General features: G+C 39.3%; 1 protein-coding gene across 1 annotated transcript; it reads left to right on the top strand.

Annotated features, from left to right (window-relative positions):
* Window positions 1-1327: 1327 nt before the first annotated feature.
* Window positions 1328-25858, top strand: LOC117423150 (heparan sulfate glucosamine 3-O-sulfotransferase 3A1-like). Its single transcript, XM_034038622.3, has 2 exons — window positions 1328-2548; window positions 24391-25858. The coding sequence occupies exons 1-2, from the start codon at window positions 1923-1925 to the stop codon at window positions 25010-25012; spliced, it is 1248 nt and encodes a 415-aa protein (XP_033894513.2). The 5' UTR covers window positions 1328-1922; the 3' UTR covers window positions 25013-25858.
* The last annotated feature ends 2080 nt before the right edge of the window (window positions 25859-27938 follow it).

Here is a 27938-nt window from a genome sequence, read left to right as displayed (position 1 = left end):
TTGTAGTGTCATCGTACATAGTGGCGCAGAAAATTGCTAAAGCCAAAAAATCGCATACAATTGCTGAGGAGTCAATAATGCCATTGAAATTGTAAAGGAAATGTTTGGAGAGCAAAAGGCCAAGGAAAGCTTTTGTCAGATGACATGCGTGCGTGCTTGTGAAGATACCTCCACGTCTTGACAGAATTGTTGCTCAGCATCAGCAACAAGTTTCACATAGAGTACGGTAAATAAAAAAAATGTAAAAAAAAAATGATATATAGAACATTGCAGAAATGACACCATATACTTTAAATAAAACTGGACTCGCTTTCCCAACCGGTTATGAACGTAGACAGACACTCTCACATTTCCAATACTGCGGGCGTGTGAAATATATTACCTTGCGTCTAACTTCTCTAAATGTGATTGGTCCTGTCTTCTCTCTCTCTCTCTCTCTCTCTCTCTCTCTCTCTCTCTCTCTCTCTCTCTCAATTCAAATTCAAATTCAAAAATGCTTTATTGGCATGACGAGAGCGCTCAGGTATTGCCAAAGCTTTTATAATACAAAACAGAAATAATAAAACAGAAATACAATTACAGAACATAACAAACACAAAAAACCATTGTTCCCTTCCCTTTGAACAATATAACTACCTCCCTCCCTCCCTCTCTCCTTCTTTCCACCCTCCCTCCCTCCCTCCCTCCTCATCACCAGTAACCCATGGTCGTGTATGCAGGGTGTCACACACTGTCCCTCAGGTTGTGGCAGGCAGACACATACTGTGCTGCTAGATTTGCAGTTCGCTCCTCCTCTCCTAGAAGGATGGGGATTTTACTCGAATTGGAGAGGAGGTTAAACTCTGCCATTTGTTTTTTGAATTGGGGGATATATCTCTCCAGTATCTCTGTGTATCTCTCTCTCTCTCTCTCTGGTGCTTTATTGGTATGACAACATTGGTGGTATTGCCAAAGCAGTTAAAAGTACAGTATATAATATAAAAATTACATAAACATTATGAACATCAATATGAAAGTAAATAATGAAAATGACTAATTAAATAAAGAGGCAGAAATGTAAAATGGAACACTGATAAATCAACAAACAACCACCCCCACAACCCACCCTCCGGTTCCCTCCCTCCTTCCCCTGTCAGTGCCCCCATCAGAGCACTCACTGTGTGTCCCTAAGGCGGTGACAGGCATACTGGGCAGCCAATGGGTCTGTGTGTCCCTCCCCCAGTAGGGCTCTCTCTCTCTCACACACAGTGAATAGAATCCTGACAGTGGTTATTAGGCTTCCTATTGGCCAACAAACCCATCGTGATGTCATTGAGAAGTTTGACGCAGGCAACATACACGTGTGAGTTCCAGAAGTTTGCCAAAGCGGTGGCAGCTACAGAGAGCTATGATAAAAAATGCAAAATACCCAAAACAACAAAAACATCATTCTTTGCGACAAAACTGAAACAAGATATTTTCATCTTCAAAGTTGGCTGACAGGTGGCTGGACAATGCAAACATTTGAACAAATAGCTTACTTGGTGGTGGTGAATGTTTTTCTTTCTAAAACATAACTGTGTTACCAATTTGGCACTTTTGTTGTTCGCTGTATAAAACACTTATTATTATTATTATTATTATTATTATTATTATTATTATTATTATTATAAACTTCTGTAAGATAATCCACTGGAACTTACCTATTAGGTGTCAATTTTCAAATATTGTTTGCAATATTTTAGTTGCTACTGCTACCCGAAATATTACCACAAAACGATCCAGACACAACTTGGCACACGGTGCGCTCTGTAGCTACCCAGCAGCAGCAGCAGCAAATGCTAAATTTCCTTTGCAGTCATTATTTTCCTTGATGGCAACTAGACACGACTATGTCTGCCTAGCATGGCTTTGCCCTCTGCTGAGACGACACACCGACTGTTATGGCATTTAGTTCAGTTTTTTTGGACCCTCTATCCCGGAGCATCTTCAAGAAATTCGTGGCCATGCTGTGCGCCTTACTTATTTCGCTGTACTTTCTCTACTTCCTCACCGACAGCCGCACCACCATGCCTATCCCCGTCAAGGCAACGGGCGAGGACACTGGGTACCTGGCTTCAGACTTCAAACAGTGGCAGTCGATTCGGAGAAAAAGACTTCTGCAAAAAATAATGAGCCAGCCGGAGCAAGGTATGGCAGGACGCAATTACTATTTTAACAGTGGTTTTACTAGAACTAATAATATCAACGGATTCCCTGCTGATGGAAAAGATCAAGACGGCCAACATTATTTCAGCTCTGCCCCGCGAATGCCCTCTTTCACGAACTTTGACGCTTTGGCACAGAGGCCGATTCTGGCTGGAGGTACAGGGAGCAACTCCGGCAGCGGTAAGATCAGTCTTCTGGGTGAAGGGAACAAGAAGCTTCCCCAGGCGCTCATCATCGGGGTGAAGAAGGGAGGCACCCGGGCTCTGCTCGAGTTTATCCGGGTGCACCCTGACATCAGAGCCGTGGGAGCAGAGCCGCACTTCTTTGATAGAAACTACGACAACGGGCTCGATTGGTACAGGTAAGGGATTCGATCCAGTTACTGTTAAAGACAAGGTCGTATTTGCGCAAATTAAACAACCACCTTTCATCTGACAGAAACCAGGCTCGGTATAATATATATATATATATATATATATATATATATATATATATATATATATATATATATATATATATATATATATATTTCAGTGGACCTTTTCATTGCAACGAAAAACAAAGCTGCACCGTGTGTTTGCTCATTGGTGCAGCGCCAGTGCCTCTTGCTGGTTAAAAAACAAAAAACAGGACACCTCCACTCCCCCACGTATATAACTATTAGCTGGCACAGGTGATAGGCCTATTGTTTTTATACCATACCAAGTAATATATTACTAAAATGTCAATAGAAAAAAAAAAAAAAAAAAACGCCCATTCGTTTTCTAAATGTTTTTTTTTTTAAGAAACTAATTTCAGTTGCATTTATTAGTAATGCATCACTTGTGCATGGCTGCATACTGTAGTTACACATTTTAGAGTTAACGAATACATCGCCTACATATTCTGAAGACGAAATCAAATAAAATATGAATGGTGTCCTAAACGTATGCATTATTATTATTTTTTTAACTTTTAAAATAACAAGCTTATACAAATCAAATCCGTTGTGTGCTGAGTTTAAAGTCTAGCGAGGAAAGCCCAGCTCATTGGAGGAATGAGTGAATGCTTTGCTATTCAGATGTGGGTATTGTTGGTGAATGGTGAATGCCTGTTCGTTTTTCAAATGTTGGCATTTCATCTCGTTTGGTTTTGTTTAAGTGAGAACTATCCTAATAGCATCTCTACACACATTGACAAATAAACAGCAGCATGGTGTTTTATTTGTAATTGATTTGTAACTTTTTGGTTAGTTTTTTTAATGGAGACCAAATACAAATTTAGTAGCACTAATTGTAACTATATTGTGTGTTATTGTTAGGTGTGTGGAATCCATGTGATATCATTATAAACTATTTATTTTCAACTTTGTAAAAACATCAACAAAGCGCTTACATTCAACGTAAGAGTGACTTTTTGATATTATAAACATAGTTACATGTACACATTATAATAATAATAATAATAATAATAATAATAATAATAATAATAATTATGTACGAAACACAAGTATATTAAAATGTGTAATAAAAACGAATGCACTTTATGCTCGTTATCGCCAGTTTAGCGTCCAATAACGTTGTGCCCATGAAGCTAAGTGATTTTCTAGAACCCCCAGGAGTATGAATAGTTGGCTCCCTTTACAGAATTGCCATAGCATTATTATATTATTAGATTGATAGTTGGTGTATTTACTTAACAAATTTAGCAGTGTATTTATGTTACCAGTATTTCTCTTTTATTGTAATGTAATGAGATAATCTGTTTCATATTACATAGCCTATACATCACAACCATCAAACTTGTTTTTTCCTGCTAATGTTTTGTCAAAACGTCACTAAAGAGAAAATTAGATAAATAAATAAAATTACATTTTTTATATAAAAGAAAAACAGGCCTAAAACGTTTCCCAAGAAGACCTAATTATGCTCCCTGATAACAAACACCAGTTAACCCTCCCAAGCGGGAAAGGGAGTATAATTGGGTCTTTCTCAGGGCCCTGAGATTGAGTTGTGTATTTCATTTCAGATCAATCCTGTTTGTGTTCATTCACATCTGTTTGTGTTCATTCACATCTCACTGAGCCCTCCAGGGGGATAACGAGACCCATCTCTCTAGTTACCAGTGTAATATGCCATTCCTGACATCATAACACTATTATTATGAAGGATTAGGTCAATAATGAGAGGTTTACCTGAGCAGGAGTAATTCACCTTTTGATTACCTGTTAATAGCCCAACTCTTTTCCAGGGGGAGGGAGAGAAATCACACCTTCTCCTCCCCCTTCCTTTCCAAAATGGATTAAACCCAGCAGTCCCGTTTGATTTATTTTACAGTTAAACGGGATCCCTTTCTTTTCTGTTTACCCCTGTTTACCATAACCTTCAATGCCTTTGATCAGAAAGCTGACCTAGTTTATTATCCAGTTTGTTTACATCGATAGTCCTGGGCACAATTTTGTCTCTCCAATTAAACCAGCTTGCCACTTCCTAATTACAGGAGTCAAATAGACATGCTTCTGTTCCTCTTTGCATTACGTACTGAAGGTTTGATGCAGGCCAGGAGGGAAAACTTTTTATTTTCAAATGGTGTTTTTTATACTGATAACATTTTACTGCAAACACGTATACAGCTGATATTTTTCTGATAAGTCAACAATTAAGGACCACTATACTAAAGCTTGTGCATTAAGAATAAAACACTGTTGTGAAGTACAGTGAATTATTTTGGTGCCAGAACCATGCTACAACAAATGCAATAGGGTTGTGGCACAAGACAGCACACATTAGATTGCAGATGGCAACAAGGCATTACAGCATCTTTTTTTTTATTTTGCAATTTAACTCCAGTTTGACTCCAGTCTGAATACTCAATACTCTGTGTTATTCCTGTATCAGGATAGACTTGGAAATTTAGACTGGAGCTCGGTTTTGAAATTCAGGTATTTGCTGGAAAAATGGCTTCATAAACTTTATGTGGCACTAGAGGGAATCCAATGTGTATTTTGTCCTTTCTGGTGACGTGGACAAGCTGCATTCCCTGGAACTCAGAAACACTCCAGTACAGCCAAGTCGCTAGCAGCAGTTCAGCAGAATTAGAGACAAAGAATGAGAACGGGGGGTGTCACTGCTGGGTAAGCCTGTTTCGTTCTTGTTTGTCTGGAATACTTCCACTCACATACTTTATTTCAATGGAGACCACATTTAAACCACATTTAAATAGCTGTGTTATAGCTTGAATGCTGTTATCACAACTAGCAAAGTCTTTTACACACACTAATGAGCTATGAACAAGTGTGGCATGTACAGTTCTGAAAAACGATTACCTGCACTAGCAGTACATTTTATTAATTACAGTGGTCGCAATGAAAGCATGAAAGCAGTGAAGCAACCTCTGGGTACTCATAAAATCAGATAAGTGTGCTATTTACTAAATGAGCTATAAATCTGCTGCATGCCTAATACCAGTATCCGTATACAAATCAAACAGCTTTGTATTTGATTGTGTTTAATCAAGATGGTTAGAACCAGCATCCATAAAGGTATAATGCTAATTTAATTTCTTTGAGAGCATAGCGTTATTTAATGGCCTGCACTACGATTGCAACTGCAAAGCTGTACTGGAATGCAGTTCGCTGAAACTGCAAATTGTGAAATTGAGAAGTTTACAGAGGAGAAATTGGTGGTAGATACATATAAAACTGTAATTAAAAAAAAAAAACACATAAAGAAATAATGATATAAATCTTTATCACATTTTACATTTCTCTTAATAAATGATTATGTTCTAAGTTAACAGATCAGATTCACAGAAGTTCCCTTCCACTGCTAATTTCACACCAATTTTATAACTTTTTACAGTGCGAAACAGAATCGGACCTGTGCAGATTGTGCTTTAGACCCCTGTGTCTGTCTGTAGAAGTTCTGTATCTATGATCGCCCCCCCACCCCCTCCAAAAAGCCCTCCCTTTCATTCTCAGCTTTCCGATCAGTCTTCCACGCTGCTGGATTTTTATATGGCCCCTCAATCACAGGAATACCAGCCGGCGGTGTCCAGTTTCAGTCCAGCGCAGAGCTTGTGTCAGGATACACCGTGTCTCGAGAGCAGTAACAGTTGCCTGACCTCTACATGGGTCTGCTTAATTAATGGCAATAACGCTCCGGGTGGTGGGGTCTTTTTATGTTTCCCTTTCAACTCTTGCTTCTTTTTTTTCTTTCCAGTGGGTGCTGAAGGAAAGGATCAAGGAGTTTTTGGAGGAGAATGAATTCACAGGTCTGCAATCTGCAGTGATAGGGGATAGTCACTTCGGTCCGAACTGGACAGCCCGTACAGCGGCACTTGTTTTAAGTTCAGTAAATGGGCCTGGAGTCAAACTTGGGTCTTTTTGGCAAGCACTAATAAAACTCAAAAACTAGCAGTTTATGCTGTTTAGATTTTCTGGCTAAACTGTTCAGTTTGTATCAGATCATTAGAGTTTCTAATCTTTATCTCAGCAACATTTTCCATGATATAGGGCTAAAAGAACAGTCTCACATTAAAGTATTATTTGCGGAACTCTGCTCTCTCCACAGTCATAAGTGCAATGTTTCTCCTTCCCTAGGGGCCCATCCTCTGAGGACAGTTCTGTGCTGTGTTGGTGTTGTGGTTTTCTAGTGCCCACAGCCTTGCAGAGACCCCCTGAACTTCACTAAGTGACCCCAAACAGCTGGCCAAAAGAAGAAAAAAAAAAGGAAATGACTCCGGTCCATTATGAACTAGGTGTGACTGAACTGGTGGACACGGCTCTGTATCTTATTACAAAATCCTGTTTTTTAAGACTGAAAAACTTTTCGAAACTAGCTAGATTACTTTTTAATGCGAAAACACTGGTACAGTACCTCAACTAAGGATGTCTGAAATATAATACAATTTCAACAGACAACCTATATCTAACAATAATATAAAATCCAGTAATCTGATAGATGCCTGCATTTTGTCTGATAAGTGCTCCCATTTTTAAGAGGGTTTTAAGAGACATATTTCTTCACCCCCAAAGAGCTCTTGTTGTGCAAATATTTGGTTAATTTGAACTGTGCCCAGCATATACATTTCATGTGATGTAATGAAAGGTCTATAAAGTCCACATTATGTGCTGCCCTACTAATGTTACACGCCAGCTTCTCCTCACCTGTTGTGCCCTGGAGTTTTTGTTTGATGCTGTCAGGCCGACTGGCTTAGTCCAGACGAAACCAGCTAATGGGATAATTGCTCTTGTGAGAGCACGTGTGACCTCTGGAGAAAGCGGTCCCATCCGATCCCTGCGCCCTGGGCTCTCGCATCACAGGGCCTTGAAACAAAACAACAAACAGCAGCTATTGTCCCAGTAAAAAAAAAAAATACAAATTCAGATTTTACAAGATGTGCAATTATAAATTGTTTTTCCGTCTTTTTAGTACTGTTAGACACTTCAGCCTTCAGCATGTTTTGTACAACTAGTTTCTAGGGGTACATTTGATCCCCCTTATCTCTGCCGGGGGGAGGTCACAGCCTGATCTTTTTAGAGCATTTTACAGAACCAGGGAATCTATCTGGATTGCATTACCACTTTCTTCAGGTGTAAACCCTGGATAACCGTATTGCTGATAAAACAAAAATAATCCAGCTGTGGCTGGACCCCTTAGTCTAGGATGACTAGTAAGTATTAAGAAACTGTAGGTTGTGTGAAAAATGTAAATGCAGCCCCCCCAGGACCCCTGATCTTTCAGTGCATCTCTGTGTCCAGGAACCACAGATTCAGTGGCAACTCAAAACAAGATGTTAGTTAGAGGTATTTAACATGGGAGTTGCTATTTGTTTTCAATGTGTCACCTTATATCATGGAAAACAGTGACTCTTTATGCTAAGTCCTACTGGGATTAATGCAGACATGGTGTTCAATTAGGGGGTTCTGTGTTTTGAGGAAATCCAAAAAACGGCACCAAGGGTGTTCATAATAATAATAAAGAATGCACCCCTTGTGATTCATACGAAATGGTGCAAAATTCATCTGTTCATGTGAGCGCGTGTTTGTGTGAAATAAACAGCCCAATTAATGACCCTCTTACCACTGGCACATTCCTCACACCAAATCCTGGACATTTGTATTTGAGTTTTAAGGATTCAGTTGCTCATTACTAATATGTAAGTGTTAAAGCAAAATGTATCTAAGGCATTTTTTAAGGCACCTTATAATTACTTTATAACGGGAGGCTTTACAGTAGTGATGTTATTGTAATAAGCTGTTATTTCTTCTTAATAATTGTCAACCCCCTTTTTTAATATAAATCCATCAAGCTTGAGCATACTGAACTGCTTATCTGTTTGCCAAACATCGTACGTGTTTGAAAAGTTGCTGAAATGGGTTCTCCACCTGCTGAAAATACATTCATAATGTAAAGGTCACACTGTAATTTCTACTACATGTTCATGCTTAAAACCAATGACATCACATCCTGTACACACATGCACACACGTACACGCACACACACATGCACACACGTACACGCACACACACATGCACACACATACACGCACACACACATGCACACACGTACACGCACACACGTACACACACACACACACATGCACACACGTACACACACACACACTTGCACACACGTACACGCACACACATGCACGCACACACACTTGCACACACGTACACGCACACACACAGAGCTCACTGTGCACTTCAAGTTATTCTCCTCTGCTGGAACACAGTGCCATTCTTTCTGTATCTGACAGGCACAGATAACAACCTAGCACAGGATTTCATTCACTTTGTGTGTGTGTGTGTGTATGTCTGTTGTCTGTGTGTACCTTTTGCTTCTCGGTGAGACCTACAGTGCTGTACAGCGGTAAACAAAGGGCTCCCTGTACAAACCACCAGCACAGACTGGCTGCAAATGACGCCTTTTGATCTGTCCCAGCAGGGAGTGCTAGGATAATATTTTCTATTGTTTCAAACAGAGAGCTGGTGCTGGGAATCAAAGTTGTCTGGCTTTGCGGCAACTTTAGTTTTCAGTCAAACGTTTTGAAAAAAAAAAAAAAAAAAGAAAAAGAAGAGAACACTCCTGTTAAGTTTTGTCAGTTGATAAAAAAAAAGTCAGTGCCTATCAGCTGGGGCTGATTGAATCTGCCGTTTCATTTTATTAGCTGTGAAATGTACGCTGACAACATGTCATTTGCTGAAACGGTGATAAGGATGATCCGAACTCAGAGAAGACCCTTAGGTCTGTTTGGCTGAGAGGTTTGGGATATTTATTTTTGACTCGCACTGTACAACCCTAGCCACTCTGCATCAGAAGATATGTACTTAGAAAGGAAATGGGACTCCCCTGCAATTACAAAGTAATGTAATACCTCAAGTGTGAGCACGTGCATGTTGCCTTTATGTGCCAAAGTGATTATCATGGATATTATTCTAAAGAGAATCTGCTGGATGCATTAGGTGCCTCACCTCCTACTCAAAGACTGTGCAAACCTCTGCACGAATGTGACCTAGACAGGGTTTCGCTTTAGCGTAAGGTTTTGACAAGAGTGCGGTACTAGCTGTGTATGCATGCTGGAAACCCCCTGGAAAGGTGAAAAGATGAAGCAAGTACCGTTTTTTTTTTTTTTTTTTAGCCCATGTGAATCCCAGGGAGTGTTTTTTTTTTTTTCACCAGAAAAATAACGACTGTTCTAATGACGAGTGCTAATTGGCCTCAGCACTAGCACTCTGGGAGTCCGAGCTGCAGAATGCTTTGATGGGGATCTTGAGTTCATCACAAGAGAAATGGTCATTGTTTATTATTAGACCATCCCATTGAAGCAGGGCACACCTGCTGGGGTAGAGGTACTGTAATCTCATCCTGTCTCCAATCAGCGTCCCGAATTGAAGTCAAACCCATGATTGGGGCCTTAGATGGTAATCTTCTGTATCAGGGAGGGGACGAGCTGATAAGCAAACGATTCAGCCTCTTTAATGTAGTCTATCCCTCTTACACAATTAGTAAAAAATGCAGTCTTGGATACAGAAGCCTACTGAGCACATACTATGTGCCCATCATGACAAACAGACTTCCAACAGGGAGATGCAGCTTTTATATATTGCAGATTGCAAGAGATGACATTTGCTCAACCGACTCGTCATGCGTGGGACACTGCGTTTCCATGCAGCAGGCGTCTCTAATGTATTTTGTATATGGCGCTCTGGTAGAGCTGTGGGAAGATGCCAGACGCTGTCTGTTTTCTGAAGCAGGGATATTTATTGACTGTGGAGCTCCAGCCAAACCCAGATGAAAACATGCTCTTGTGTGCACATGCTTTTGTAATTATATTCTAGAGTACTAAAGTATTCACCAAAGTCAAACACTTTTACACCTCTGGCGTGGAGCTGGGGTACCTTGGCTTCACTCTGTGTGAAACATCATGGTTCTATTATGGATTTTTTTTTGGACAATGATAATTTTAGATTCCACATATTTATACAAAAGATCAGCATAACAGAGACCCCTGAGCCAAAACCATGATGGGTTATGAGTATGTATGGCATGTTCATATCATGATTTCCATTGAGCAAAACAGTCTCGCCACAGCAGATTTTCATAAGGGTGTGCTCAAAGCACTACTCTGCAGACTGCTTTGAATTAGTAGGATGCAGTCTGGAAGAGAAAATGGGTATTCGTTTTGCCAGCTCTCCCGATATTATTATTATTATTATTATTATTATTATTATTATTATTATTATTATTATTATTATTATAATATCTTGTAATATTATTTTATCACTGCCCTTGGCACAACCCATAGTGCAGTATGTCACACAGCCCATGTACTGTACCTCAATAGAATGTATTCTTGTGTTGCAGAATTAGTCTATCAGACATAAGGCTGACCCCTGCTGGTGAGATAAGATAAGATACAGTATAATCAGCTACTGTACTACTTTAAGCTGATCCTTTGTGTGTACAATGTCTACAAAGTAATTAAATATCATCATGATTGAACTGCAAAAGGTAAGCGTAATCATTGTGCTGCATGTATTTTCAGCCACGTTGACGCCAGGCTCACGTCACTCAGCAGTCTGCACTCATTGCTGGTAAACTTGTTTCTAAAAACAGGGATGAGGACCGTGACTAGATGGTCACTGACTCAATGCCCAGGTTTCTCACAGTCTGCTGCTTACAATTACAGTGTGCTTCTAGTTAATAGCTGAAAGGGATCCACATAAGGAAACAGGTTCTGCCCATGTTTGGCACAGAGCTTGTGAACAAACAAGTCCCTGAATCAACACTTTCTCGCTCGAACTTTAGCATCAAGCGCAAAACACTGATTTGTTTTCACTTTGCATAGGCAAAACTGTATTGTTCTTCCATTTGGCATTTATTATTTTATGCTGGCACTTATTTCTCATATTAAAACAACGAGACATACTGTGCATGCACACTGCTGCTCAGCATTGACGGGTCAAGAGTGTGAAAAGCCATGTGTCCAGAAGCGATAATGTGCACGGAGAAGTCTATTGTCATTCATTGCAACTTAGTGCTGAATGCGTTCATGTTGAAAACTAATCTGATAGGGATTGTGGATTTTGTGATTGTGTGATTTTCAGTATCGAGACACCTTTTACATTTACGTAAAACTGCATTTTTATTCAATAAATATTATGATTTGCATCTCAGTCATCATTGACTACAAAGTATATTGATATGACAAGCTTAAAATACACAGCATTTATAACCCCCCCATTTTTATCAGTTCAAGGTGTGTTGGTTGGGATAGATCATCATTATTATTCTGGGCTCTTCAATTGAAGTATTCTCAAACCTTAACAGTGTTGATTCAGCAGCAGAGGGACTGCCTCATGTTTGAGCAAAGCTACCTTCCAAGTGACCCGAATGAAAGTCTGTAGGGTTTATTCGTGTTATTTATTTTTATTTTCATGGATTCATGCTTTTCGAAAGACAGAGATTTGCATATTAATGGAAGCTTTTCAGACTGATTGGCTTTAATGTTTCTGGGATGTATAATAAAACGTCAGGGGAGATAGATTGTGAAATAATGAAGCTGCACCTAATTTATCAACAGTGAGGTCCGGGGAGAGACATTTCCCATAATGGGATTGTATACTCAGTCTGCCGAGGCGATTGGAATCATTCAGACAAGACGGGTGATCTAAAACGCAACACAGGATTTTAAACACAAGGTGAGCGTTTTCACCGTTTTAGGTTGGTACTCAATAAATGCAAGCAGCAGTAGTGTGCCACTGAATCAATTCCAATTAAAATGTTGTTTTTTTTGTTCAATTAAGTGAAAGATAAATTGCTTTAAATTAAATTATTAGTAGAGACAAGTCTCTTAGAGGAAGGGTACCAGATCTGTAGCAGATTGGAAAGAGAAATACAACACACATTGCACATCTGAAGGCTTGCCTTTTGTTTCATTTGTGTTGAGTGTGCATGAAGTTCCATTGTTATCTACGGAATGGAGGCGGCCTGCTGGATTATTCTCCACCTGAACCGAAAGGGGTCCGTCTCTAACATCTTAAAAACATTGCTGTAGCTATTAAGCACCAACTCACAATTACAGCAGTAATATTTTTGGAGCTACACAAAGCACCCTGCATTGACGGCATTTCACAGCTGAACGCAACTGCTGTTTTATAAGACAATGCTGCTGGATCCCAATAGTGTTCCAGAGCCCCCTGCAGTGTTTACCAGAAACACATGACTTTACCTTTGCTGTGTCCTGTGTCGTCCATATCACAGCAATGTTTTTAAAACATATTCCCCATTGTTTTATTCACACATCATAGGTAAATCAACTTGAGAAATACTTTTATTCGGGAACATTTGCCAGGAGAAAGATTTTTTTTCTTCTAAACATCCCAGCATATCCAGTTCATGCTCCCTCATTGTTGAAGAAAGGAGTGTGATCTGGATACACAATGCAATCCTAATACTACCGAGTAAATCCTGAGAAATGTATTGCCCAGATCTATGACCCATTCAAAATTCAAAAAGAAAGGTTGACAATAACGCTGCGAGGCGGACAACACGGGACACAGCAAAAGGAACATATAATGCATTGCTTGTAAACTTTGCAGGGTGTTCTGCAAGAGGAGCAGTGTATTCAAGACCCTTGTTGCATTACAGAATCTGATTCTGGGGCATAGACCAGTAATGCAAGAGGGTCTACTTTCTATTGTATCCACACATCAACACTTCCAAAAGAAGAGAGGTCCTTTAATCTCTGCACTAGCATTCCGTCTATAGATTTGCAACGACAGACACAATTTACCCTGCAGATCCTCAGAATCTGATACGAATTCCTTAAATCATTAAATAGGGGATTATTGGTCTTTCTTGATGCGATAGTTTGGAGATCGCTGCAAAGCGTGGAGTGGTCACGATTAATAATTAATCAGCCCAATTAGCGGAGCTGCATTATTCAGTTGAGAGCCCCTCCATTATGAAATCTGCTCCCTTCTGTGTTCACGTCCCCTCGTGCACATTTAAAAGGCTTACCAATGTCCCACGCAGGTACATCTCTGGCTGTGCTCTCTGCTTTAAATCATTGCCCAACTAAAGACAGGATCCCTGGGCTGACTTGCTGACTGTCCAGCACGTACAGGTATTGCAGCTCTCTAGTGCTGCATTCATAAACTATTAACATGTAAATGCTTTAAGAAACACAGCCTTGGGTCTAGCAAGGATTGTCAAGGATGTAGGGATAAAAGGTTAGCCTTGCGGAACAGTAACCTTGAGGCATAGGCTCAAAACACTAGAAACACTCAAATAAATCAGAAGCCATAACCAGGATCATGGAAAGGGCGTTTTTCTATTCCCTGTGGTCTACGAGGGGGGCAGCCCAATAAAGAGCTGCTCTGAGTGATTGGGATTCATAGGCCCTCAAACCAGTCATTGTAATAACTTCCTGTTTCCGCTCCACTGTTTACTGTGTGCGGAGGAAGGCAGTGGATTCGATCAGATTGATTTATTTTCATTTGCTTATCGCATAATTAATGCTACCCTCAACCCACCCCCTGGCGACCGTAATTTCATTATATAAACAATTTAGAGACATTTATTAACACAAATCACTGCTCAGGCGCATGATTTAAGGTTTCACTTTGCAGTGCCTGGGATCTGGAGGGTTGGCATTGCAAGCCTGCAGAGGTCTTTGGGTTATTAATAGTGGTTATGTACAAAAAAAAAGTATTTTTGGTGACAACTGGGGGTAATGTGTACTGTTCAGAGAAATGCTATGTGAAAAATTAGTTTAAAGAGGCAGGACCCTCTGTCAAAGTAGCTCACATTAACATAGAGATGCAGTTGGTTTTCTGGGTGCAGGTACAATCTTTAGTGAGAAATGTAAGCTTTTTTTTGCTTTAGACCTCTTTGCTTTAGTGTAAGAAAGCAAAAGAAAAATCATAATAGCCCTTCTAAAAGTTTTTTTTGCAGTTTTACCATGATTTTCCCATGGTTATACTATGCACTTACCATAGTTCACTAATATGTTTATTCATGTGCTTTAGCATACCTTGCTATTCTTTGAAATGCTTACCTGTGCTTTGCCATGCTTTCGCTATTACATTTTGCTAGGCTTTTGCTTTGAGAAACTGTTATCAGGGAATTTCTATTAGAGGCATTTACTGTGTTTAAGAATCGCCACATTAAATTTGTTTATTTCTGAGTGATTTTGTAATAAAAAAAAAAGCTTCCGAAAGCTTTAATTATTCTATTGAACAGAAATTCAAAACTGATTTGATCTGGTCCCTAAACAGCTTTCCCCTTTTGACATGCTTCTCAAAAAGACATATGCTGTGCAAAATTATTGATTTACTTGTTTCCCTGGGGACATTTTTTAAATTAGCCACAACTTGCCAAAGGGCCATCACAGCTTCTTAAGCAACAAAGCCAATCTCAGGGCACAGAATCCCAGAATCCCAGCGGAGCTACCCTACTGAGGCCCATCAGCCTGATAGGAGGCATCTGCCTATCGAAACCTCTCTTCATAAGATCGATTCAAACCTGTATAGAAATTCATCTCAGAAGCCATGCTGGATTTGGCCTTGTTAGCACTTGGGTGATAGACCTCCAAGGAGACCCGGCTGTGCTTTGGTGTATGAAGCTGTCTTTTGGGCTAAAACCCAGGAGGAGAATCTGCCTTGCTGTGGTTGAAATGCTAACTTAACCCTTTAAAGGTTACCATGGTATATTTGCACAGGCATTTTGTGTTTAACCTTGCTTTTTCCCATGCTTATGCAATCCATTGATTGTGCTTTCCCATGGTTCCCAATGATTTCCCATGCTTGTCTGTGCTTTACCATGCTTTCATTATGATTTCCTATGCTTTACTATGCTTTAATGGACTGTTTGCCGCAGTAAACTTTTATAAGTGAAAATCCAGTCTACTTTGCAGAGATTTCCTGGTTTTTAAACTGTAAGGGCCACAAAAGTACTACAAAACAACTGAGGTGCACTGGCATTCTTTTTTCTTATTTTTAATACTATTCTGATTTGTTTGTTTAAGAGTAACAGTTTTCATTTTCTTATCAGATTTTGTATTTTATTTTAGTGTCTCCATCCAGCTCTGCCCACTGCTTCTTCACTTTGGATTGTGCCCATGTCTTTGTATTCTTTTTGTAATGTACCCCACGCAGTTCCAGTTGAAGTACAGTAGACTTGCTCTCCCCCTCTCTGCATCTCCTGTTTAATCAACGCTTCCATTCACTGTTAATGTGTTTTTTTAGACCATTACATCAAGGTGAAAAATAATCCCATGATTGCTCATATGAATCATGCGTATTTTCCATTTACGTACCCTCTGTGATATTGGAATAGCTTGGTTCTAATCACCTTCTTATCTGAAATACAGTGCGAGCTCTGGGTGAATAATGGACAGGCTCTATAGAATTAGGACGTTGGTTGACAGATAATGCAGGAAAACAGATGCTAGGGATGCCTTTCCATAACACGATACATAAATACCCCAGCTTGCTTGTAAAAAAAAGTGAAAATGAAGAGACATCCTTCTTGTAGATAAGTGAGAGAGAGTGTTGAAAAGCTGGTCTCCCTATCCTTTTTATTCGAACCCTTTGAAACATCTGCAGAAAAACAAATCTTCCACCTCAGACATGACAGCTCTGAAAGTTGCTTTGTTAGGCCCACAGGATCGGTAGTTATCTTCACAGACTGCATCCTCCTCTGCCAATCACAGTTTTGAAGAAGTCAACTAGGATGTTGTTCGGAGGCACTGAGCTCGTTTGTTGAGAAGATGAAGACAGCCCGACTGGTCCATGGCAATGGGTTGATGGATGTTTAATTGAGAATCACAAAAGCGATTAATCCAATTAATTGCTAATTGTTACTTCTCTGGGATTCACACACAGAGCGCAAGTGGCCCAAGACCACAACTTGGAAAATACTCAAAAGAAAAGTCGTTTCTATTAGTCTCGTAAAGCAGACGTTTATTTTACATTTTGAATGACGCTGCTGCGTAACATTTTTTCCGACGACCAGAACAATGCACATCAAACAGGGTAATAATACCATTAGATAACTAGAAATAATTACAGAGACAATTTAAATAATATACACTAAAGAGTGTAGAACAATTTGTTATTTTGATTCTATTATCTATCAAAAACATGCACTGTGTTTATATGTGCTTTCCTGAAGTCCTTTTTGTCAGCGGTTAATCCAGACAGTTTTGTTTTAGATTTGATATGTCTTGGAGTCCTATACATTATTAGCAGTTTGTGTATTATATATACAGTATATATATATATACACACAAACTGCTAATTTACTACGAATCAACTACAATATAGTGTATATTAAAAACATTTACAGAGTTCCATAAAAAAATGTCTTACCTGAGTATCACTGCAAGAGATACAGCCATACCTGTCTTTAGTTGATGTTTTATACAAACATGGTTTTGTTCCCACTAGAATCTACTTGATTAATGGAAGTGATAACTTGCATTGTGGCTCTTGAAAACAATATATATGTATATGTCAAAGCAATAACCCATATGCTGCCCGCTGATAAAGCATGGTTTATAACACTACGCTCTTAAAAGGAAGAGTGTTGCACTATATCCCCTTTGTAGAGCGTTAAAGAAATGCATTAGGATGACATCGCTGTGGTCCTGTTTCAGCTAAGCATGGATTTGCACACATTGATTGGAGATGACAGGAACAGTTTTCTCTGGACCAGCCAAAGTAAATAATTTGTTCTGTTTTCTTCCAGAAAATTAGCTGTTAAGCAGGGTTTTTCTCATCTTTTACTAGCGTTTTTTATACACTGTACATAGACAGGCCTGTGAAAGCCTTGCCTTGGTCCATGGTGAGCACTCACATATGAAAAGCAGGTGCATTTTACACTGCAGGAAAATAACATTGGTGTTTCTCCATGTTTACTGTGGTATACAATGAATAAAGAATAGCAAAGTGCAGTAAAGCATAGTAAACCTGCATTGAAAGCATTGGTATGGCACAGACAATTCCAGAAAAGCATATCAAATAAGCATACTTACATAAGAAACCGTAAGAAAGCTCAGTAAATGCATATCAGTTTACAACACACAAACTCAGCAAAGCGAGATTTAAAACTTACAAGCCAAATCCAAATCAAGCATAACTACTAACAGTTATAGAGAACAGCATGGGGAGAAAGGTATAGGAACATGTTTGGGAGCTTGAGACAGGGAAGGAAATTTAATCTCTTGAGTGGATGTTTTATTTCACCCCCTCCCTGTCCATTCTATTCATTGCCTTCCTTTTAAAACATCCCTATGCTCCTCATAGCTGCATTACCAAGACTGTTTAATGTTCAAAAGCATATAAAGGCATTAAACGACAATAAGAAAAAAGCAAGTGCTAAAACTAGACAGGGATTCATAACTTATGTTTCAGATCTACCTTCGGAGATTTTGTCCGTGGGATGAACTTTTTGTGCCACCTCCAAACCAAGCAAGCAGGGGAGGCAAAAAATCTGATCAATTTAGACACAGAGCATTTCTGTTTGAAAATCTAACTGAACCAGGGAAAAACGTAAAACATTATTTAATTGCAAAAAATGGACGCGCTGGGAAGTTTACTGCAGTTTACCATGGTGGACGAGCATAGTGAAAACACAAGGGGAAAAAAACTACAGTCTCTCTTAAATCCCATTTAAGAGAGACTGTAGACTGTAGCTATTTGGTACCATGTACTGTTGTGAACAGTTCATTTCCAAGCTTACACTTGGAAAGAATCGCCTCTGTGCCAGATTAACAGACAACAATTTGCAGAGCCAGCTGATATCACAACGCCTGCCAAGGAAAAGCAATCTCAACCATCACACTAACATAACTCAAACAGCGGGTGAGTTAAAGTTATATTTTGTTCTAAACATAGTCTCTATTTCTGTGCTGTTTTTAACTAAGTTAAGTTGTTTTTAAGTTGTGTGTGGCCCGTGATAGGAAAAAGGTTCCCCACTGCTACTTACCCCTGTGACTTTTTCCAGTAACATCTAAACTAAAAACATTAAACAGAGCTGTGCGAGTTTGTTTTTCATCAGCACGACCAAATATAAAAAAGGCCTAATGTACTATACAGTATGCTTACTCAAAGAGGCTTGAGAGATAATGTTTGTGGAATAGTGGTTTAAAAAAAAAATCAAGTGACAGAAACCCTAGAAATGACTCATTACAACTATAGATAACAACCGCTAGCTCATTGTGAGAGTGAAGGGTTGGGAGTCAGTGCATACTCACTCACTCACCATTGGTGCCATCAATGTGGAGCAATGTGTGAACAGCTGGGAGGCAACCACAACACACCCACGGGTCTTTACGGCTTACATTCACCTGTTCTCCAGCAAGTCAAGGGCGACTAACCACTGCCTGCCCGGAAATACCTGAGCAAGGCAGTAATGTGCTCACACACCATTACCCTACCTGGTTATACCTAGTGACAGTGGATGTGAGGGTCCTGGCCAGGTGAAGCATTACACTGTTACAAACTGACAAGCTAGTAATGCAACCCCACAGGCATGCCATTATAGACCCTGCAGTCATTATCCCAAATCATTGCGGCCCGCCCCAGGACTGTTGACCCAAACTTAAGCCAGTGACCTGGAAAATGGCTGCAGAGTGCATTCTTCATTGCTGGAAGAAATTCTGTTTTCTCTGAAATATTGAGCCAATTAAAGGACTATTAGGCCATCGGAATGACCATTGTTGTTATTTATAGCAGCGTCAATGGCATGCCTTTGAAACCATAAACCATGGCTGTCAATCCGTCACCTTTTGCTTAACAGGTCTGTGATGCCCTTAGATGTCCGGGGCTGCACGCGCACTACACTGCATGGCTCGGCATGTGTCTAACCTTCGCCGACAGGCATGGGTAACCCGTTGAACCCCATGCATGCTAGGGATCGGGGATTGAAATTCTTTCCTATGAACGAGGAATTCCCAGTAAGTGAGGGTCACAAGCTTGCGTTGATTAAGTCCCTGCCCTTTGGCCTGCATGCAAATAGTCTGGCTTGATTTAATGTATTTTAATGCATTTTATTTTATTTTATTTCATTTCATTTGCTCTTCTGTGCATTCCAATGGAACTCAATTTGAAGGTGTGAGAACAAATCTGATTGGCTGTCTTGAACAGTGAAAGAAACAGGAAACTGTTTGATGACAACTGACATCAGTTAAACAAAAAAAAAACTTGACAAGTGCAACTTTTAAACCAAGAGAAATCTGACGTCAAATGTGATTGTATTGAAAGTTAACATCTGTGAACGGGAGAGGGGTTTAATACTTTGACACATGGAATTCTATGCCTTCTGTTTAAGTCTAATACTTGACTTGATATGAAATTACATTCACTTGATCAGTGGCTTCAAGTGTAACTGCTTTGGACATTCTAAAGGCTAGGAAATGACTGCATACAACTTCATAACTTATTAAAATGTGCTCATTTCAGGGGATTGCAAAAGTTATATTGACACGTGGTCATACTGTAGTAACAGCTGTATTATAGACATCAGTATGAATGTGAGATATTATACTAAAGACAGGGCTCATTGGTTAGTCACATGATGTATGACAATTGATGTATATTTGGATATTGAAGCCGGCATAGAAATGGTGTCAGCCATAACAGCCCTGCCACTAAACGTTTCCTTTTTTATGTGATGTTTTGTCAGCAAAGACATTTCCCCAATGAAAATAATGGCTTCAGAAAACTGCTTTAATTATTTTATTTGTTATTTATTTATTTTTTTAATACACATTATTGCAATAAACAGATTGTGGTTGTGTTGTGTTGCAGTCAAGGCTGGCTAGCGGCAGAAATAGCAGACACAGAGGCAGAGTCTGTGCACTTTTATTTAAACAACAAAATGAACTGAAGATTCAAAACATGCAAAATAAAGTAATGATGTCATAGTGCAGAGCCAGGACACACAACCTGCTGTTCCCAGTCCTTTCCCTAAACTAGCCAGCCACTGTCTCCCAGGGCCTCCTTTATACAAGTGGCAATCAGTTAACCAATTTGGTGAATGGCCACGTTCCACACCTGTATTTGCAGGGATTGGATTTTAACCCCATCCCTGTCAAACTTAAATTCAAGTAAACAGAACTGTGTTTACGAACACACACACACACACACCATATTTACAAAATGGCCTGTGCATTTAATACAGGATGCATGTATTTGTAGAGAGCTGTTTCCATTCAATATAATTATTGATGAATCAGAAACACCTGCAAGATCTTCAAAAATGGTAGAGAATTCTAAGCTATGTAAGAACGCAGTTAAACAAATGGCAGGTAATTACATGTTAGGGAGTATTAAAATTAAGTTTATCATTTGGGCACTGAGGTTTGAACCTTATACTCAACCTACAATTACAATCTGGCTGTTGTACAAAGCAGCCCTCACAGAAGGAATTTGACTGCCTCTCTTTATTGTTAGCACTTGCAATGTGAACGGGGAACCTCATTTTGTTGCAGTAGTTTGCATGGGGCTGGAACGACCAGTTGACACTGTGTGGTCAAGAGTGTCACAGGGGTCAACACTTGACTTCTCTGGCTCGCTATGAGCATCTTCTACCCATGCACAGAGTGACCTCTTGTCAGCGGCTTGTGTGACCTCTGTGTCTGGTCATCTGAGAAGCAGAGTCCTGAAAACCTGGTGTAGAAGCTATAAGTTTAGCAAATCAGCAGCTTCTGCATGGGAGACAGAGACAGGGAGACAGAGAGAGTGAAGGGTCTGGGGTGGTAAGGACTGTATAAGCTTTAGGTTTTGTTGTAGCCCTGTACCCTGTGGTCCACAAACAGCCAGTAAGGGCAGCTCTGGCTGTCAGGAGAGCAGTAGTACTATAGTATTTTAATGTCTTCACAGTATCAGTTCAGGCTTTAGGTTATTAACTGCAATTTCCCATAGCTACTTACACTCTTACAGCTTAAAAGCAATGTATGTCTTCATGCAAAGTCATTATTTATATGGGCTGCTGTTGTCCCAGAAATATGTCAGTGTTTTTTTGGTATAAAACTTTAATTCAATTGTCTTTATCATTTTTCTTATTTTAATATACAAGTACTTATCTATCATTCTTTGATGCTAAAAGTTCATATATATGCACACAAAGAAAACCCACTACAGTTTATATAATAGTAATAGAACTACACTATACATTAATCCACATTTTTTTTAAATTAAATTCCATCTGTTATAGTGTGAAAACCAAAAATTAAAGAACTATTTGTTGTTTGAGTGGAATTCTAGTTGGCCGCACATCTACATTCCAGCCTTTTTTTTTATCAGGAAAAAAAACGAAGCTGTACACCCAGGCGCATACATTGTAAACGCTGCTGTCAGGCGGTGCACTTTGTGAGAGTTCTTCCTTGCTGTAAGTGGTACGACCAGTTGTATGAATAATTGAAGGACATGTTCTGTAGTCTTTGGATTTTAAATCCCAAGTCTTTGGAGGAACTAAATGGCAGAAGACTGATGTAAATCATTCAGAAGCTGCTTTTATTCACTTGACGCAGGTCACTGTCCTGAAAAGGTGGTATGTACAGCATGAACTAGCCTCTTTCCTGCTTTCTCTGTCCTCTGGAAAAGTCCAGCGGACCCCTAGGGATGTGGAAAACAAACAAAATCCCCTTTTGCAGTAGTTTCTTTTATTATTTTCAAATTTTAAGTGAAATTCCAATCTGTATAATTTGTTTTAAGTCTTTTTTTTTATATCCCTTTCGATCACAAATTTGTAATTTTTAGAAAATAATAATAAAAAAAAGTTTCTGTGAACTCTACGGAGTTCGAGAAGTTGCCCTGCCATAACTGGAAAAAAAAAAAAAGAAACATATATGCATTATAAAATAGATACATGGATAGGAAACTTAACATGATACAATTGTGCACACAGTGACTTACAGCAGAATTGGAGAGCAAAATGGTCCACAAAGCCATACCTTGAAACCTTTACAAATCTGTCAGATTTACAAATTCCATGTCTCTGTTTAAAGTGCTGGAAAAAATATAACGGCCAAAAGCAGGTACTGTTGGCTATTTCACGTTGATCTGTTTACCTTGATGTGTAATTACATCTCCAAGATTGAACAGATCTGTGACATCAACTCTGTAGCTGTAAGGGGTTTCCCAATTTGGCTGAACTACAGCTATTGTTTCGATAATCAGATAGCCCCCTTTGGCCTCAAGGGTCTATTCCTCTGAGTGGGGAAAATAATGAGCCATTAAATAGTGTCATTATGGTTGAGACAGCATTTGATAGCTTGGATCAACTGCTACTGGGAGGTTTTAGTAGATCATACGATTGGGCTGTACTAAATGTGAAAGAATAAAAGAATATAGTGAGGCTCATACAGCTAATCCCTATAGCTCCCATCTATATTTAATTTCATCCATTTCATCTACATGGTGGGTCAGTAAATGGTATTGTACCCACCTTATTTCTGTAATATAATTGAATACCTTGTGTGTAGGCGCTCTCTTATATACTATGCACAGGTGTACACAGGATAAGATGAACTAGAATATTGGCAAATACTTCACTCTGATTGGTTGATTTCTGGTATGTGATTTATAATTGTTATAAGAGATGTCATGTTGTCCAGTTTGGTTTCTGGCTGCCATGAAAAATTGCATATAATAAGAGACACACTATGTATTAATTTATTAATAATCAGAAAAAAAAGATTGTACTCAGGAACGACTATTACATAAGTATTTTTTACCTTTGAATTGTTTTCTATGTTCCATGTTCAAGATGTACGCATACATTTGTTTTCTCTCTTTTTATTTTGTGAATCATAGCTGATAAAAAAAAAAAAACATACACTGACATTTTCTTTTCACTGTTACCTCATATAATTATTATTCTTTGATTAATTATATATAAACCCTGGGACTGTCAAGATGAAGAATAGGGTACAAAACACATGCTAAGTTGAAGGCTCTTTGTCAGTGCCTAGCTTTGAATGGTGATTCAAGTATTTTAAAGCTGTTTGTTCTGCTGCTACCCAGCCTACTCCTTAGTCGTGTGACAGTGCTGACTAGAAAACATGTCTCTGTGAGGAAACTCCGGGGAGACAATCTACATCAATCAAGCTCTACAACGTTCTGTAAGGGCACTGAGATACATTCCTTTCGACAAATATATGCTAATATTATAAAGCATGCAAGGTTTTCAGGTAGGAAATATGCCTAGTTCATAGATTGGTTAATCGACAAACCTATTACCGGCAAGTTCCCATTAACCTATAGGTATATAAACCTATTTCGCAAACTCAGTCTTGCCTTGCTTTCAAATCTAGTGTCAGCACTGATGTGGTCAAGAGGATTATGTAAGAACAGTTTGGTTTCTTGTACTCACCTGTATAATAGATCCCATCACAAAGGCTCAGCATCAGTACCAGATCTGCTAGAAAACCATCAGAAAATTGTCAAGAAATCGAGTAAACAAGACTGGATTTATTAAAAGGGAATATAATCTTATTCACCGTCTTACATGATAATTAAATACATTGAGGAATACAATAAGAAAGTTAGTTTTGGTTTTTTAGCTTCGATGCCTGTTGTTGGCAAAGTGTGGACAACATTATATAAATGTAATGATATAACTCACTTTGATCAATGTCCTGTCCTGTCAATGCCCATTCTTCCACCCACCCTGTTGTGTTAACACAGCCTTCTCTTCTCTCCCTCAGAGACCTGATGCCCAAAACCCTGGAGGGTCAGATCACCATGGAGAAGACCCCCAGCTACTTTGTGACCAGGGAGACCCCAGCCCGGATCAGTGCAATGTCCCGGGAAACCAAGCTGATCGTGGTGGTTCGGGACCCTGTCACCAGGGCCATCTCCGACTACACGCAGACTTTATCCAAAAAGCCCGACATTCCCACCTTCGAGAGCCTGACCTTCAGAAACAGGACTACCGGGCTCATTGACACTTCCTGGAGTGCCATCCAGATCGGCATCTACGCCAAGCACCTGGAGAACTGGCTCCAGTACTTCCCCATGAGCCAGATCCTCTTCGTGAGCGGGGAGCGGCTGATCAGTGACCCGGCCGGAGAGCTGGGAAGGGTCCAGGACTTCCTGGGCCTCAAGAGGATCATCACGGACAAACACTTCTACTTTAACCAGACCAAGGGCTTCCCGTGCTTAAAGAAGGCGGAGGGCAGCAGCAAGCCCCACTGCCTGGGCAAAACGAAAGGCAGGACCCATCCCAACATAAACCCAGAGGTGGTGCAGAGGCTCAGAGACTTCTACAGGCCTTTTAACATGAAGTTCTACCAGATGACCGGCCACTTGTTTGGGTGGGACGACTGAACGGACGATTTAAACGCCAGCATAGACAATGAGGATATATGTGATGTAATGGAGCACTCTTTGATGGTATCAATGCTGGGGTTACAGTACTTAGTTCCCTTGGGATGTGTTGGTTTCTAATTGGTTTCCCCTAGCTGAGCCAGGAATATTAAGGTTAGAACAAAATACAGTTGATTTTCCACAGAAACAATGTTCTCAGGGGGAGATTACCAAAAGAACTCAATAGCCTTGGAAAGCACTACAGGCCATAATATAAAGCATTATCCTCAAAACGTATATGAATATATTGCACTTACTGGTATGCAAATTCTGTACAGCCCTCAATATTTAGACTTTACAAGTGAAAGCTCATGTAGAGTAAACTGACTGAAACACTGGCCTTCAAATTATTCATGTGCTGAGCAAAGATAATGCAGTAATGCCATTAATACTATACTGTTTTAATATAGTATTTATTGCATGGTAAACAGAGGCAGGTTGGACTGAATGTACCATGTTTATTCCTTTCAAATTCTCCAAGAATGGGTTCTCAAATGATCATATCTTAAGAAACAAAGTTGCATACCTGATATGTGTTTGAAAAGAATAAATGATGTATGTTATATTCTTATATAATGTTGTCCTCGGCTCTTATAAAGGTTCCCTGTTCTGTACAATTTGTTTTTTATAACAAAAAACAGGAGAAAAAAAACAATTATTTTTGTGGTGTTTACATAACCTTGGTTCTTTTGCCATATATACAGAATACTTTAACTTGTGGTGCTATTTTCTATATATTATACTGTAATTATGTTTTTCCTTAATTTAAGAGTTTTAAAAGAGAGCACATGTTTAATAAAAAAAAGAACGGGTATTTATTCAGCACTTTGTCTCCATGTGTTTTTTTTTCAAGTGTCCTAAAAGGGATCATTTATATAGGCTACATGTTCCTAATATTCCATTTGTGTTTGTGTAACCTGTTTAATATCCTACTGTGTGTGTTCTGAATAATTCTCTATTGTCCAACAAATCACAGAAGCAAGCAGCCTGCTTAACCTATTTTTCTTGAGTAGGCCCTTTGTTTTTTATTTCTTAGTTTTTTTTAAGGGTGGCTGCAAAATCTTCATATAGGAGACTCCTGTATAATTTATAAACTACAGCCTCTTGATGGCTCAGCAAAATCCTATAATGAAAACTGTATTGTGTACTGCTGTTCATGGAACTCATTACAGTGTAGACTGCATTTCATTATATACTGAAACAGTGAAGTTTACCCGTCAGAGCCAAGCACTCAGATACACGATTAACCACCGAATCACTGTGTGTCCTTGGAGTAAGTCACTTCCCAGCTGTGAAATGGTACAAAAAAACCCATCTTAGTTAGACTGGTAGCTTACATTTTTTCAGTTAAAAACATGTTGTCTAATATTACCACAGTTTAGGTGAAATGTAATCTCCGGCGCTGGGTAACCACCTGTAACAGAGCTAAAACTAAGTTGTTACAGAGAGAATGTGGTTAAGGACTTGTGGACCAACACCCGGCCAATTATTACAAAAATATTCAACAGCGTGACTACAAGAAACTTCATTCTCGTAACACTGCACTTTGATTGAGCAATCCATTTTTTTATTTTGGTTTTCGGTTTTAATAAACTCGACTTCAAGATTCGATAATAATAATAATAATAATAATAATAATAATAATAATAATAATAATAATAATAATAATATAAAGCAGATCATTTCTTTCTCAGTAAAGACCCTTCTCAAAGTTGAAAGGCAATTCCTGTTGATGAGTGACTAATGTAAGCAGGGCAAGCCTCTGAGTGCTGCTTTAATATACTGAGATTAGAAAAGAATTTGAGGCGTTTTTTTTGTTTTTTTTTAAATCCTTTAACGTATCAATAACAACGGGCTGCGGGATTTATGGTAATCCGGCTTTTATCACTGAATTTAGGTCCTCTTGTCCGGACAGATCCCAGTTAGCAGAAAAAACTGAAAATAAGCCCAATCCTTTGCAATAGATTAATTCTCCTTATTCTACAATTCATACACTGGGTGCTGTGCATTTGCATGTTTTGATCAGTTTAAGCTCAAGTTAAACACCTTTAGTTCACACACATCTTCATGTGGGATACCTGTAGGATCAAGGAGTTTAGCAGGGCGTGACGGCCAATGCTGTGGATTCCATTGCTACAGAGGTTCACAGTGGATGAGGCAAAGGCCTCAACCCATATCCTCTGTCATGTCAGGTACACAGCATGGGTCATAACAGTTCGGCTGCCAAGAAACAATAATTCACATCTTAAACTTTAGAAAAGAAGCACAGCAGCACGGCCAAGGAAAGAAACACAATTTTATTTGCTATAGTTAGTTGCTATAGAGTCATTCAAATGTACATTACAGCACAGTGGGAAATAGAGCCCAGTATACAGTATCTCCACACACCTAATACATTTCAAAGCAGTGGACAGACTGCAGACAGACTCTCATTAGGATCTTTTACTAACGCGCCATGGGGATTATTGGACTCTAGGTCAAAGGGTGTAATGAGCTCAAGTGGCCCTAGCTCACATTGTATTGGATCTCTGCAAAGACCACTTAATCCTTGTAACTGTCCATGAAAACGTCCAGAAAAAAAGCACTTAAACTCAAAGTAACAAACAAGTAACTACATGCTGTGCTGTACATTTCATTATGATTTACATTTAATCTGATTAGTGCCATGGCAACCATAAACATGTGGAAACCACATTCTAATATTATGAAAAATTATTCAGTATGTTTTTGCCTTGAAGTCACTGTGCACTGACTAGCCCACGCAGACACAAGGCTGCCAAAATTGAAAGGGAACAAAAAGTGTGTGTTGTTAATTTGTCAATTGCTGCTGTTACATGGTCAGAAATGGGCCGGCCTTCAATCTGTAAAGGGGCCTAATGTAATGCCT

Source organism: Acipenser ruthenus, chromosome 17 (genome assembly GCF_902713425.1).
Source record: "Acipenser ruthenus chromosome 17, fAciRut3.2 maternal haplotype, whole genome shotgun sequence".
In the NCBI taxonomy this organism is placed as follows: Eukaryota; Metazoa; Chordata; class Actinopteri; order Acipenseriformes; family Acipenseridae; genus Acipenser; species Acipenser ruthenus.
Note: the sequence above shows the minus strand (reverse complement) of the source record. Positions and strands in the feature narration are given on the sequence as shown.